Source organism: Nannospalax galili, unplaced genomic scaffold (assembly GCF_000622305.1).
Source record: "Nannospalax galili isolate Female #2095 unplaced genomic scaffold, S.galili_v1.0 scaffold77, whole genome shotgun sequence".
NCBI lineage: Eukaryota > Metazoa > Chordata > Mammalia > Rodentia > Spalacidae > Nannospalax > Nannospalax galili.
In genome coordinates, this window is record NW_008341457.1 from 3,027,034 (window position 1) to 3,042,133 (window position 15,100).

Genomic DNA, 15,100 nt, shown 5'->3' on the forward strand with positions numbered 1-15,100 from the left:
GCATTGCCTGCATGTATGTGAGTGCACCCCTGTCATGCATTGCTGTGGAGGTCAGAAGAGGGCTTCAGATTCCCCTGGAACTGGAGTTAAGGACGGTTTGTAGTTGCCATGTGGGTGCTGGGAATCAAACCCGGGTTCACAAAAGCAGAGCGTGCTCTTAACTGCTGAGGCATCTCTCCAGCCCCTCCCTTTCTCTTTTTTTTGAGACAATGTCTCATTGTGGTGCCCTGGCTGGCGTGGAACTCACTATGCAGCCCAGGCTGGCCTGGACCCTTCAGAGATCCACTTGCCTCTGCCTTCCCCAGTTATGGAATTAAAGCTGTGTGCCACCACACCCAGCCCCTTTTTTCCTTTTTTAAAGATTTTGTGTGTGTGAGTGTTTTGCCTACATGTATGTAAGGACACCATGTGTGTAAAATGCCTGTGGAGGCCTGAAGAGGGTGTCGGATCTACTGGAACTGGGGTTACGGTTGTTAGCCATCATGTGGGTGCTGGGAACCAAACCTGGGTCCTCTACAAGAACAGCCAGTGAGTACTCTGAGTACTCTTAACCACTCTGTAGCTCCTCCCTTTTTATATTTTATTCAGTCTGTGACCCCAGCTCATGCATGGGATGCTCCTGCCCACGTTCAGCTTGGGTCTTCCCATCTCTGTTAACCTAATATAGAAGTTCCCTTACAGACAGTCCCAGAGGCTGGTCCCCAAGGTGACTCTAGAGTCTGTCAAGTTGACATACTACCTGTGCCAGGGTCCCCTCACCTCTTGTGCCAGGATCCTCTCCTTCATGTGCCCCTCATGTGCCTGGAACTCAGGGAGCTTTTTGAACCTTGACAGGGTCCCCAGAGGACCCTGCCTTGGAAGGAGGATGGGGCAGGGGACCCAGGGAGAGTGGCATCAGTGAGTACCTCAGCTATGAGCCTGTCAGCCTCAGATCACCACTTCCAGGGCCCCTTGTGTCCACATCTGAATTGCAGGTGGCCAGAGCCAAGTCCCTGGCAGCTGTGTTCAAACCTGTATAAACCTGCTAGCTGTGGTTCCCACCTGTCACCCCAGCACTCAGGAGGATGAGGCAGGAGGACCACCATGAGTTCTCAGGCAACCTGAGCTACAGTGAGACTCTGTCTCAAAAAAGAAACAAAAGGGCTGGTGAGAGGGCCCAGTAGGTAAAGGAGCTTTCAGCCAGTCCTGAAGACCTAAGTTCAATATCCAGGACCCACATGGTGGAAGGAGAGAACAAATTGTCCTTTGACTGCCATACCCCCACCCCAATAAATACGAAAAAAAAAAAAATCCCCCAAAGCCAGACAGAATGTACTAGGCTTAATCTGGTGTCTTCCCACCACCCTTTCTGGGTTCACACACAGGGGTGTGACGTGTAGGCAGGCTAGTGGCCTTGGGTTTAATGTTCTTTTTAGCTCTGGTTGAATGCCTTTTTTTTTTTTAGTTGCTTCCACACTTCCTCCCTCATCTCCTTTCCCTAGGGACTTTGAGACCCAGGCAAGTGCCCAGCTACTGAGCCACACCCTCAGCCCCTCACTGGGGGATTTGAGGCTGTTACTCTACCTGAGCCATACCCTCAGCCCCTCACTGGGGGATTTGAGGCTGTTACTCTACCTGAGCCATACCCCCAGCCCCTCACTGGGGGATTTGAGGTGGTCACTGTACCCCTGAGCCATGCCCCTAGCCCTCCTAACTTTTCATTTTGAGACAGCATCTTGCTAAGTTACCCAGGCTGGCCTTGAACTTACAATCTTCCTGCCTCAGACTTCCAAGTAGCTAGCTGTTCCCCCTGCCCTTTTTATTTTTATTTATTTTTTTATTCTTTTGAGACAGGGTCTCAAACTCAGAGAGATCTGCCTGCCTCAGCCTCCCCAATGCTGGGATTAAAGGCGTATATTACCAGGCCTGGCTTTGAGTAGCTGCTTTTAATTATTGCAAAACTGATTTCAAAAGTCCAAACCCAGCCAGCCTGGCATCTCACATGGTCATCTCACCACTGGGGAGGTAGTGGCAGGATGATCAGAAGTTCAGGGTCATCCTTGGCTACATAGCGAGAGACCAATCTGGGCTGCATAGTGAAATCCTGCCAAAGAAAGAAAATCAAAAGTCAGAACCCATCCCTTTTCTCATTACTTGCTAATGCTGCCTACCAGTCATGGTGAGTGAGTGGGCTGGGTCTCCTGTGTCAACTGTTAGGCTCACCCTGAGCTCCTAACTGTCCCTGCTCTGGGCATCAGAAAACTCCCTGTGAACTTTCTCCATTAAGTTCTAGGTGAGAACTCTTTTCCCTGCCTCAACTTTAGATGTGGTGACTATGTTTTTATTTTTGTGTGTGTTGCCTGCATGGATGTAAGTGCACCTGTGTTGTGCAATGCCTGTGGAGGTCAGAAGAGAGCACTGAATTCCCCTGGAACTGGAGTTATGGATGGTTGTTAGCTGCTGTGTGGGTGCTGGGACTCGAACCTGGGTCTTTTGCAAGAGCAGCCAGTGCTCTGAACTGCTGAATCAGCTTTCTAGCTCCAGTGGGGACTCTTTTACATGCAAAAACTAATATTTTTAGGGCATTAGCTCCCAATGGATGCTGTAAGTTATCACAATATGAGTGGCTTAAAACAGCCCTTCCAAGTCAGGTGTGGTGGAGCACATCTTTAATCCCAGCACTCGGGAGGCAGAGGCAGGCAGATCTCTATGAGATGGAAGCCAGCTTGGTCTACATAGTGAGTTCCAGGCCAGCCAGGACTACAGGGGGACCCTGTCTCAAAAAGAACAAGAAACAGCCAGTTCATAGAACTGAAGGGCAGCCGCCTAAATCTAGGTGTGGCACCTTATCTCTTATGCTCTGGACAGCATCCCTGTCCTGCTCATCCAAGCCCAACCCAGTGTTTGGAGGCCCTGCATCCTTCCACTTGTGGCCCCATCCTCCCTCTTCACAGCCAGCAGTAGTGCGTCCCAGTCTTCTCTGCTTCTCACCCTGCTCCCTCCCCTAAAGACCCCATGGTGACCCTGGACCCTAGATAGTTCCAGAATGATCCTCAGCTCAGAGTCCTCAGCATGAGCCCCTTTGTGGGGGTCCATTCTGCCACTAGAAGGGACCTGTCCACAGGCTCTGGGGACAAGGATGGGAAGTCAGATTCAGGCTGGCTTTATCCAACCTCAGTGCCTCCCCCTCTCTCTCCATCCTCTTTCCTCTCTTATTTGTTTATTTTGAAAGAGTGTTAAGACAGGGTCTCCCTATAGCCCCAGCTGGCCTGGAACTCCCTAGACCCACCTTCTGCTTCATGAGTGCTGGGATTAAAGGCATCAACACCACACCCGACTTTGGAAGGTGGGTTCCCTGCCTTCACCCTACTCACTGGCTGTCTGTACTCTACCCTTCCAGGGCTTGGCTATGATCCATACAACCCTGAGCTGCCCCAGCCGCCAATGCAGAGGGAGAATGGCACGCTGGGCCAGACAGATGGCATGCTGGAACTGGAGCTGGTCAACCAAGCCATTGAGGCAGTGCGCAGTGAGGTGGAGCTGGAGCAGAGGCGCTACCAGGAGCTGCTGGAGACTACGCGGGAGCACGGAGCCGGGGCCTCGGCCCTGGCACCCCACAGCCCCACCACGGGCCTGGATGATGATGATGACACCTTCCCACTGGTCTTCAGCCATACACCAGCCAGTCATGGCCTGCTGAACCCAGACACCAGTTACCAGCCTACCCCACTGGCCACACCCGCAGAGCCAGGCAGTAAGTACTCACTGGCCCCTTTGGAGAGGGGTCCAGCCAGAGCAGGAAGTGGTGGAGGTGCTCTTGAGTATGTCCCCAAGGCCGTGGGACAACCACGCCGCTATGGCCGCTCCATGCCCAGCAGCAAGTATGTAGTGGATAACTCGAAGCCATCCACAGACTTGGAATATGACCCACTGTCCAACTACTCAGCTCGCCACCTTGGCAGGGCCAGCTCCAGGGATGAGCGGGCCACCAAGCGGCCCCGGGGCTCCCGGGGCAGTGAGCCCTACACACCCGCCCTCAAGAAGCCTTGTGACCCCTTCGGAGGCTGTGAAGCCAGGTTCTCAGACTCAGAAGATGAGGTGGCCAGCTCCCCCAAAACTGATGCCAGTATCCCCAAGACCCCCAGCAGTACCCCCAAGGCTGGGGCGGGCCCCAAAACCAAGACCCCTGCAAAACTTCCCTCCAAGGAGGGCCTGGAGCCCGGGGAGAGTGGTCCACGGGGGACCAAGGAGATGGCTGTGCAGTGCGATGTGGAAGACCTGGGACAGGCCCCCAAGGTGCCAGGCCAGGTGTCCCCGGTCAAGCCAGGTTCCCTAGCCAGGGCCTCTCAGGATCCCGGGATCCCTAAGGAGAGCAAAACTAAGAAGAAGAAAAGTGGGACTGCAGCTGACCTTGACCACAAGGGCAACTCCCACAAGAAGGATCGGAGGAAGGAGCGAGGTCGGCCCCCTGAGAAGGTCTGCAGGGATAGGAAGACCCCACAGGCCACCAGTGCCCGGGGCAAGGCCCATCGGTCTGAGGGGACCAAGAAAAAGCCATCTTCAGCCACTGCAGTGGCCAGCTCAGGGAAAGGGGGGCCTAGCTGCCCCTCCAGTGGGGGCCCCCGGCCCCAGGACTCTGGGTCCAGCCCCCACATGCCACTGGCTCGGAAGGGTGGCGGGAAGGCACTGTCAGGGAAGCTGGTGGAGCGCAAGACCCGCTCCCTGGATGAGGCTGCCCCCCAGGATGCCCCAAAGCTGAAGAAACGGGCCCTGAGCCATGCTGACCTCTTTGGGGATGAGAGTGAAGAGGAGGACTCTGGCCTGGGGGCTGGGGCACCCCGTGTCTGGCCCCCAACCTTGCCCAGCCTCAGCTCAGACTCCGAATCAGACTCAGACTCCAGCCTGGGCCTGGGTAAGGCTCAGGTTCCCAAGCACCTCAAGGCCATGCCCCCCGCTCCACCCTCCTCGTCCTCCCCATCCTCTTCCAGCGATGATGCCGCCGATGTGGACTACTCAGCCCTGGAGAAGGAGGTGGAGTTTGACACAGACCCCATGGAGGAGTGTCTACGTATCTTCCATGAGGCCACCAGTGTGAAGACAGAGGACAAAGGCCGGCTGGCCCGGCAGGTGAGAGCACTGGGGCCTTGTGAAGGGGACACCCTGTCCTGCAGCCATTTCCAGCCAACTCTGCACCCCTTCAGCATTGGCCTCTTAACTCCATTCAAAATTCAGGAACCCTCAGTGGCCATCCGCTGCCCCCTGTACCCTGCCCAGAGCGAGGACGCTGGCTTTGCGTCCATCCAGCCGGCTCCCCGCGGCAGCATCGGACTGACTGTTCAGACTGACCAGCAAAGGGGTACCGGGCCCTCCTGCCCTGCACCTGCCGCGCCTCTGTCCCCAGCTCCTTGTCCCTCCTCTCCTTCTGTCCCTCCTCCAACACCTTGCTTTTCTGGCCTCTGCCCCTTCTTTCCTCTTCTCCCCTCCCTTTTTCCCTGACTGGCTTGGCTCAGGCTGGCCTTGACCCACCAGGGTGCCCCACTATCCTCTGTCTCCACATTGGCCACCAGAGGGAGCTCGACCTGAACAAAAGTGAACTGGGCTGGTTCCTCTGACTGGCCTTGACCTCCAAACTGCCGCCCAGGGTGGGGTGTGGGGCAGCAGTGGCAGGCCATGCACACTTAGGGGGCATGCCCACAAAACGGCTACCCTGGCCTCAGGGGGCAGATGTTAGGCTGGGCCTCAGGGTGCTGATCCTTGTAGGGCTTTCACCTGCTTAGCACTGGCCAATGTCTGGGGGTGACATGAGGCCAGGTGGAGAGTTGGGAGCTGCCCATAGTGAGGTGCAGGTGTGTGTTTCAGCCCCCCAAGGAGGAGGAGAAAGAGCACGTGGGCCTGACCACTCTGTTCCCGGGGCAGAAGAGGAGGGTCTCCCACCTGTGCAAGCCGGGCAGGGAGGTAAGACCCAGATTTGGCGGGGTATGAGGATGGCAGGAGGGAGGGTCCCAACCAGCCATCTCCCATGTACCTTGTGCTGTCATCCTTTGGCAAACTCGTATCCAGCCTGCCTGTTCAGAAGGGACAGGAGTGCCCCACCCATGTCCTGTCTTCCCATTGTCCCCGGCCCTGGGCACAGAGCAGTGAGGCTCAAGGTGTATACAGAGGGTATTGTGAGCGGAACAGACTGCCCCCCCTTGCTGGGCCTCTTTGCCCAGGCAGCCTCAGTTGTAGCTAGAAGTCAGTGAGGCTCCTGGGGAGACCTAGGGCAGGGAACACGGGGCAATGGGGTGAGACCACAAGGTTAGGCATGTACAAGGATCCAGGAGTCATTACAGCCTTGGGTGGAGGGCTGGGATTCCCACCCTACCCCCTGGTCCAGCAGACCATTGGGCCCCAGGAGAGCCTGAGGGTAGGGAGTATGCCCCTAACCACCCCTGGACTATGCACCCTGGGGCAGCAGAAGCTCCAGGCTTTCAGATGCTGTGGGAGGCTTGAGTGCAATAGTTCTCCCAGCCCTGGGGGCCTGCCACATCTGCTAGTGCAGCATCCCAGCCTAGCCTGCCATGACTGCCTCAGACTCACAACTGGGACCCAGGGTGTGTATGCTTTCAGGCAGAGGCCCTGAGGAGGGCCCCTGAGGCGCCCCCAACCCGGCCCCCGACGGCTCAGGAGGTATGCTACCGGCGGGCACAGCAGGCACAGCGGGACTCAGCCAGCTGGCTGCAGGCTGCACCACGGCTGCCTGAGAAACCCTCTTCCATACACATCTCGGCCCCTGGAGAGAAGAGGAGGATTGCTCATGTACCCAACCCCCTCCTGGCCACCGGTAGGTCCTGGCCCCAATTGGTTCTTGCCCTGGTGTGTGGGGAAAAAGAGCTCCTGGGGTACAAGGACAGAACTCAAGCACATCCTTGAAGCCCTTGACCTTGTGTACTCACCTGGCCTTAGTGTGTCTATCTGTGGAATGGGGACGGGAAGGGCCAGAAAGCCTGGTCAGCCTCCTCACCTCCTCTCAGACACAGGCTCTGGGGATGCTGGAGGCCAAGGTGCAGTGGGGGACTGGCCAGTCCAGGGATGAAGATGGTCCTGGTGAATGGTGGTGGCCTGGCCTGGAGGCCTGGGGTGAGATCTGGCTTGGGCTTTCCTAGAATAGGCCCATAACTATTAAGATCAGGAGTGGACAGGGCCCCTAGGGAGAGCACTGCTGCCCTAGCAGATAACCTCTCACTAGCCATGACTGGCGGGGGTCTTCCTGCTCAGGACCCACTTAGGGAGAGTGGACGATCTGCCTGCTCTCCTCAGGACTGCAGGGTCTTTAGACAGTTCCTGCCCATCCATGGGGCACGCCTGTTCTCTGGGCACACCCCCAAATGCCCACCTTGGTCTCCTTACTGGGAGGCTGAGGGCAGCTGGGGAAGCTCCCCCCTTGACAAGTGCAACCTCCAGGTCACTTCCAGGATGGATGGCAGAGCGGCCTAGCCCTGTCTCTAGCTAGCGACCCTGACTAGAGACAGATGTCCCCTGCGCAACACTGCTCCTCCTGGGTGTCCCTGGACTCTGTTGGGCAGGCCCCCACGCCCCTGTATGGCCCCCCTCAGGGCAGAGACTGTGGTTTGTGACTTCATCGGGGCCATAGGCAGGCAGCCTGTCACAATGAGCAGCTGGACATCCCCAGGCCCTCTGGTCTTGCACCCAGGAAGCCGGGGCTAACCTCTCTGACGTCAATACCTCGGAGTCGGGGGCTGGAACATGCGACAGAGGCCCCTCCCACGCCCTGCCATTCTCCAGATCACCCCGACTGTGGCATTGCTTGGGCCGGCCTCCACAGCTGTGCTGCCCACACTGCCCTCCCCACCTCCATGGATTTACCCCAGAGCCTCTAGAGGCTCATGTCCTTCCACAGCCCTAGCCCAGTACACCGGCTCCCACTGTGCTGCAAGATGCACATCCTGCTCACGCTCAATGACCGCAGCTTCCTAGTGCTCTGCAGCTCCGTCATGGGCCTGCTGTCCTCCTGTGCTCACATTCCCTGTTCCCTACCAGCCCAGTCAGGTGCCAAGAAGGCGCTTCTGGCCAGCAGCAGCCAGGCACCCAACGGCCCTGAGCCCAGCAGCCAGCTGCTGAAGACACGCACGCTGTCAGGCATGGCATCCAAGACCACCACCACTGTCACCCTGAAGCGCATTGCTCACAGCCCATCACTCCAGGTACCCTGAGCCCTGGCCTCCCCAGGCTACTGACAGTGCCCCAAGGAACTATGGGCTGTCCTTTGCACACAGCCACACCCCCAGCCCCTCACTGGGGGTTTCTAGGTTGTCACTGTACCCCTGAGCCACGCCCACAGCCCCTCACTGGGGGATTCTAGGCTGTCACTCTACCCCTGAGCCACAGTCACAGCCCCTCACTGGAGGATTCTAGGCTGTCACTCTACTCCTGAGCCATACTCCCAACCCCTCATTCTAGGGAGGCGCTCTACCCTACTGGGGTCTTCTAGTTTATCGTTCTACCCCTGGAGGATGCTCCCAGCTTCTCACTGGGGTTGTAGGCTGTCACTCTACTCAGATCTGCACCCAGCCCTTCCTTCTGGGATCCATGGCTGCACTCATTTGTGGACTGCTCAATCCTGTCGCTCTCAGAGGCTTTGTGGCGCATGACTTATCCTGGCTGGCTCTTTTCCCTCCAGAGTCTAAAGAAACCCATTATTCCAAAAGAGTTTGGGGGCAAGGTCCCCACTGTGATCCGCCAGCGCTATCTCAACTTGTTCATCGAGGAGTGCCTTAAGTTCTGTTCATCCAACCAGGAGGCCATTGAGAAGGTAGGCCCTGAAATGTATGTTCCCTTGGGGTGAGATTGGGAGTCCCTGACCCCTGTGACCACTGTTTGCAGCTGAGGTCTCCATTTGTCCCCCTGCTTCTCAGCTGGGCATCTCAGACTAACCCTGCCGTCTGTACAGTTTCTTGGGGGGCGGGGCGGGGGCAGGCTCTTCCTGTGTCTACCGCAGGAACGGGTCCATGTCAGGCTCACCTGGCTCCACCACCTGGCCTCTGTCATCCCAAGTCAGTTCCTCTCAGCTCCCCTGGGACCACATGGCATTCACTTGTGGGTGCCAGGGTCAGTTTGGCCTCAGGGCTAAGTATCATGTCCTGTCCAGGCACTGAATGAGGAAAAGGTGGCGTATGACCGCAGCCCTAGCAAAAACATCTACTTGAACGTGGCTGTGAACACTCTCAAAAAGCTCCGGGGTCTGGTCCCCAACACGGTGCCCACCCTCAGCAGTGAGTCCAGGTGGCTGCATGGGGAGGGTCTTGCCCAGGTGTGGGGTTGAGGGGATCATCTCCATCTCTCTGAATATAGCCTCTCGCTTCTGATGCTCCGTGTGTCCCAGGAATGGCCCCTCTTTACCATCCACCTTCCCGCCTTCACTGCCTCCCAGATGAGCAGACTCCGCTAATGGAGCCACGCAGCCTCTTCAAAGTGGGAGGCCAGGCTCTGCCCATTAAGCCGGGAGAGGGAGGAAGAGCAGGTTAAGATGTTTCATTACCTCGAGAGGTCACATTAAGTAGTCACCCTGGCTATCTTGCCTGCCTCTGCAGCCCCCTGCCTCCATTAGCTTCCCCCCACCCTCAGAAGGGGCCAGGATGGCCTTCACAGGTCCCTGACAGCTCAAAGCCTCCAAACCCATTAGTCACTTGCTCAAGTAGCCATGGAAACCCCTCTGCCTCATACACCTTCTTCATGGATGGCAGACTGTACCTGTCTGCCCTGAGCTTGGGTGGGGGGCTGCTCAGTTCTGGGGTGACTGCCTTGAGGGCCTAAATCCCATGTAGCATACATAACCATGCCTCCTCTGGCCAGGACCCCAGAAGCAGTGCATGGTGTTGGGGGCCGTGTTGAGGTGACCCTTCCCTGCCTTCCTCTTGCCTTCCCTGCAGAGACCAGTGGCCGCAGGGTTGTGTCCCACCAGGTTGTGTTGGGGGGCAAGTTGGCTGCCAAGACCAGTTTCTCACTAAGCCGCCCCAGCAGCCCCCGAGTGGAAGATCTGAAAGGTAAGTGGGTGCCCCCACGCAGCCCCATGATTCACACGGCAAGGAAGGCCTGCTTCCCAAACAGCAACTCCTCCCCTCCTGCTGTGCACCCCTAGCTGTATCACAGCAGGTGACAGTCAGCAAATAATCCCTCCCTGCCCCCTGCAGGCACCGCCCTGTACAGCCGGCTCAGAGAGTACCTGCTTACCCAGGACCAGCTCAAGGAGAATGGGTACCCCTTCCCCCACCCCGAACGCCCAGGGGGCGCCATCATCTTCACAGCCGAGGAGAAGAAGCCCAAGGACCGTGAGTCCCCTCCCTCCAGCCTAGGCACCTTACGTTGCCCAATGCCGGCCTTCATGTATCCTACCTTTCTGACCATGTTCTTCGCACACAGCCTCCTGCAGAATTTGCTGTCGCTGTGGCACCGAGTACCTCGTTTCCTCCTCTGGCCGCTGTGTGCGCAACGAGGAGTGTTACTACCACTGGGGGCGGCTCCGGCGGAATAGAGGTGAGCCCTTTGCCTAGGCACAAGCACTGTCCTGCGCCTACCGAGCCACCCCAGCCAGTCTCTCCTCTGGGAAGGCCATAGGCCATTAGCCTTGACCTGAGCAAAGCTTCCCCAACCCCTCTACTTGTCCTGAGAGATCCTGGTAATCTAGATGTTCCTGCCAGAGCCTGGCTTCCCCAGGTCACATTCCTGCAATGTCCCAGTGGGTGGGGACCCTCCCCAGCCTGCGCCAGCCTGATGGCGGTGACCCAGCTGCAAGCCTGAGGTCTTGCTGGCCCAGTTCCCGTCCCAAAATCCTGGCCCCCTGCTGAGTGGGTGTTGGATGCTGAGCACCATCTCTCTGTAGTGGCCGGGGGCTGGGAGACACAGTACATGTGCTGCTCTGCTGCTGTCGGTGCTGTGGGATGTCAGGTGGCCAAGGTAAGTCCCTGCTGTGTGCCCTCCCCGCTCTTAGCTTTAGGCCCTGTCCCCCTGTACTGGGTTGGGAACACAGTGGACACCGCAGCCCTGCCCTGGGATCCCAGCAAGGGGCACTTGGTCCTGAGCCCTACCCAGGGCTAAGCTTACCATACAGCGTGGTGCTTAGCACCACAGGACTGGTCCCAGAGTATGTCCTGAGTAAATGTGGAGGTCCCCTGGACCTGCAGGCCTGGCTGTGGTAGCTCCCATTGATCCCTCCCATCTCCCAGCAACATGTGCAGGACGGTCGCAAGGAAAACCTGGAGGGCTTTGTGCGAACCTTCGAGAAGGAGATTCCAGACAATGCCCATGCCGGGGTCTTCGCTCTTGACTGTGAGATGGTAAGTCTAAGGTCTCAGAAACCTGGGTCTCCAGGAGCTTGGGGAGCTGAGCAGCCCAGAGCTGGTAGGCAAGGTGCTGGCTGTGGCACAGGACAGTCACATGAGTCACGTCTGCTCCACTAGACCATCTCTGCACCCACATGGGCTGCATTTCCTGTGACAGGCCAGGTGTGCTGGGGGGGGGTGTCTCAGCTTGCCCAGGTGGGTTCTCTGAGTTCCCAGCCTGCACCGAGGCCCCTACTGTCTCTGTCTGGTGGGGACCCCATGTCCCCAGGGCTCTGCAGGAGTGGCTGGCCACATCTGAACCCATTGCACACCCACAGTCCTACACCACGTACGGCCTGGAGCTGACCCGCGTCACAGTGGTGGACACAGACATGCAGGTTGTGTACGACACGTTTGTCAAGCCCGACAATGAGGTGGTAGACTACAACACCCGGTGCGTCCCCACCCATCCCCACGGGACCTGACCTTGCCCCACTCCCCACCTAGCCTGAAGCCCTCACGCCAGCCCTCTGCAGGTTCTCAGGGGTGACAGAGGCCGACCTCGTGGACACCAGCATCACGCTGCGAGATGTCCAGGCCGTGCTGCTTAGCATGTTCAGTGCAGATACCATCCTCATTGGACACAGCCTGGAGAGCGACTTGCTGGCCCTCAAGGTAGCAGTGATCACCATGCTGGGGATGGAGAGACCCTGCTGGCCTGGCCCTGACTACCTCCTGCCCGCAGGTCATCCACAGCACTGTGGTGGATACTTCGGTGCTGTTTCCGCACCGCCTGGGCCTGCCCTACAAGCGCTCCCTGCGGAACCTCATGGCTGACTACCTCAGACAGATCATCCAAGACAACGGTGAGTTGTCACCCTCTGGGCCAGGTGGATGGGTGGTAGGGGCACCATTGACCCCACTGACTTGAGTCTGCCCTGCAGTGGACGGGCACAGCTCCAGCGAGGATGCCAGCGCCTGCATGCACCTTGTCACCTGGAAGATCCGAGAAGACTCCAGGAGCAAGCGATGATGCCCCACCCATCCCATCACCACCACCACCGCCTCTCCTGCAGCTCTGGCCACCCACAGCCCTGGCCACCCTCAGACCCAGGTCTCTTTTCAAACTGTACAATAAATGTACGAGCTGACGGTGTGCCTCTCTAGCATGGGCTGCAGGGTCTGAGGACCTGAGGACTCAGAGTGGGGCTGAGAGCAGCTGAGCCCAGCTCTACACCCGTCCCACTCAATGCCCTGACCCGGCCTGTGCTGCAGCTGGGCAGCAGAGCCCACTGCCTCTCCGTTCCTTTGTACAGAACCCAGGGGCAGGGCAAACCTTTGTGCTCTCTTTGAGACGGGTTGTCTTTTTTTATTTTATATTATTTTTATTAATTTTTAATTTAGTCCTGTTGCCCTGCACAGTTATTCCTTTACCTCACCCCAGGACCTCCGGCCCTGTGTTGTCCCTTCCTGAGCACCCACGGGGAACAGAGTAGACTCAAGCCAGGGCTCAGACCCCACATCCAGCTCCCAGTGGGCCCGGATGTCCCCTGCCTTTGGGTGGTGGTTTCCAGAATTCATCCCCAGTCTACCTGGACTCTTTGACTCCCCAGAGTCAGGCCAGGCCAGGCTCCATGCCTGTCCTTCCTGGGCTGTCATCCTGGGCGCTGCCTCCTCTGTGGGTAGGGACCGAATAAATATTTGTATTTAGATTTCATGGTGTATGGTGCTCTTGGGACCAGGCAGGACCTCGGCGTACCCCCGTGGGGTCCCTGACCCCGTGACCTGCTGGGTCCGCACCACTCTGCTGTGGCGACCAGTTATGGGACAACGCAGAGCCTTGGGTGGCCTGGGTATGCAGCCTTGCCCCTGAGGGCCACCTTCCTGTCTCTTTGCTCATGAGACCTGCATCTCAGAGCATCCAGGGATGGAGACCAGGAGTGTCTGTCTGCTGGGGTCCTAAGAAATGACCTGGCCACCATAGCCACTCTGTTCCTGAACTGGCGGAGTCCTGGTCAGTCTCGCCTCACTCACATGCCATGTGGTCATAGCTGGATTCGCCTCCTCTTTAACAGTCTGGCATGGGCCAGGGAGGAGGCCAGAGAGCCATTAGGCCCAGCCTTAACTGAAATCAGAAAGCTGGGCACTGGGAGCCTTGTGGATCAGGATGTGGGGAAACCAGTCAGAATGCTCCAGAAGGTGACTGCTGGGGAGCAAGCCTGTCTGCAGGCGGCGCCCTGACACCTGTCTAGGCTGCAGTTGCACTCAAGTGGATGGCTTTCCTTTAAGGTCTGTGTCTAGAATCTGCAGAGCCCCTGGGGGCACCCACAAGGGACACCTCACAGCCCACAGAGGGGGATCCTTGACTAAGCTGGGCTGTCTACCCTCAGGGGTTGTCTGGCCAATTTGACTGTCCTCCCTCCCTTCTCTAAACACGTTTGTTTTTTGTTGTTTTTTTTTTCAAATAGACGGTGATGATGTGTTCACAAGCCCTGTGTCAGGTGCTTTGGCATGAGGTCTCCCTCTTCCCAGAATGCTTCTAGGTGCCTTAGAGGTTTGCATGGCTCAGGAACCCAGCTCTTTAAGCTTCAAGGACCTTTCTGCTAGCTAAACCCCATGTTGCCCTGGAATCCTAAAGTCCTTTGCATGTCTGTTTCTACTTGAGGAGCCCTTGTCCCCACAGTGATTACCCCATGTAAGTCAGGAGGGGTGGGACTCCCTGCTTTGTTCAGATAGGCTCCTCCCCCCACCAGGACAGATGTTTGTTGTATTGATAGTGAATGAATGAAGTAGTGCTTTCTCCATCATTCATTGCCTATAGGTGGCCCTCAGCAGATGTTGGCAAATAAATTGGGACACAGGCACCCTAGTCTGTTGAGTGAGGGCTGCTGGGCTACAGCGAAGGACCCAATGGCTGGATGTGGGAGGATAAAGGGTGGCTGATGGGAATCCCAACTTGAGGAGCCCCACTCAGCATCTTCAGGGAAGACCTTGGTCCCAGCCCCTGGGCAATGTACACATTGAACACAGCCCCACGGGCTTCCTCACTAGGAGGATCCTCAATGTGGCTGTCAGCTACTTACCCACTCCCTGCCTAGTGGGGCGCATATGCACAGGAAATGACAATGAGTCAAAGAGCCCAGGTATTCAGTTCAGACATGCTTACACCTGTGCTATTAACCTGTGCCAATCTTCTTACTTCAGGTCATCTTCACTGGGGCATCTCGACTTAAGCCACGTTCAGTCTACAAGGTTCTTCTTGACTGGAACAGACCCTATTTGGCATGTTGAAAAATCCCAACCCAGGGTTGGGGATGTAGCTCAGTGGTAGAGTGCTCACCCAAGGCCCCAGGTTCCATCCCTGGCACTACGAAAACTAGGCGTGCTGGCCCAGGCCAGCTCTGGGAAGGTGGAGGCAGGAGGATCAGGAGTTCAAGGTCAGCCTCTGCCCTTTGCTGCGTAGCAAGTTTGAGGCAGCCTGTGCTACAATGAGACTTTGCTTTATCAGAAAATGCCTCAAGATGATGAAAACCCTGAATCCTGCCCTGCAGAACAAAGCCCCACCCATTTAACCTGCCTAAGCCCCACCCTGTCCTGATCTACCCGGAAGCCCACTGACACCCCCACCTGCTCTGCTCTAGTACCGCAGCCACGCCCACCAGCCAGCCCTGCATCCCATCCTCCTGCAGCCTCCTCCCTGGATCCTAGATTCATCCTTATGCACTCTTAGGTCTTACCTTGGCCCCAACTTCCTCAAGCCCAGGTTCCCAAACCCCAGCTCTTACCTGACCTCTCACCAATGC

General features: G+C 57.3%; 1 protein-coding gene across 2 annotated transcripts in view; it reads left to right on the plus strand.

The window, feature by feature from the left end:
- Rexo1 (RNA exonuclease 1 homolog) overlaps positions 1-13,014 on the plus strand; it is a 20,890-nt gene extending 7,876 nt beyond the window's left edge. The window contains exons 2-16 of one of the 2 annotated variants that reach the window (XM_008837137.3): positions 3,380-5,106; positions 5,839-5,934; positions 6,589-6,802; positions 8,020-8,183; positions 8,660-8,791; positions 9,128-9,251; positions 9,909-10,022; positions 10,170-10,307; positions 10,399-10,512; positions 10,859-10,932; positions 11,202-11,312; positions 11,636-11,751; positions 11,834-11,972; positions 12,043-12,163; positions 12,242-13,014. In XM_008837137.3, the coding sequence (XP_008835359.1) occupies positions 3,380-5,106; positions 5,839-5,934; positions 6,589-6,802; positions 8,020-8,183; positions 8,660-8,791; positions 9,128-9,251; positions 9,909-10,022; positions 10,170-10,307; positions 10,399-10,512; positions 10,859-10,932; positions 11,202-11,312; positions 11,636-11,751; positions 11,834-11,972; positions 12,043-12,163; positions 12,242-12,330 (3,473 nt within the window). In that variant the 3' untranslated portion in view covers positions 12,331-13,014. Of the gene's footprint in view, positions 1-3,379; positions 5,107-5,838; positions 5,935-6,588; positions 6,803-8,019; positions 8,184-8,659; positions 8,792-9,127; positions 9,252-9,908; positions 10,023-10,169; positions 10,308-10,398; positions 10,513-10,858; positions 10,933-11,201; positions 11,313-11,586; positions 11,752-11,833; positions 11,973-12,042; positions 12,164-12,241 lie in introns of those variants that run through there. The other variant, XM_029565435.1, reaches the window with a different exon arrangement.
- The last annotated feature ends 2,086 nt before the right edge of the window (positions 13,015-15,100 follow it).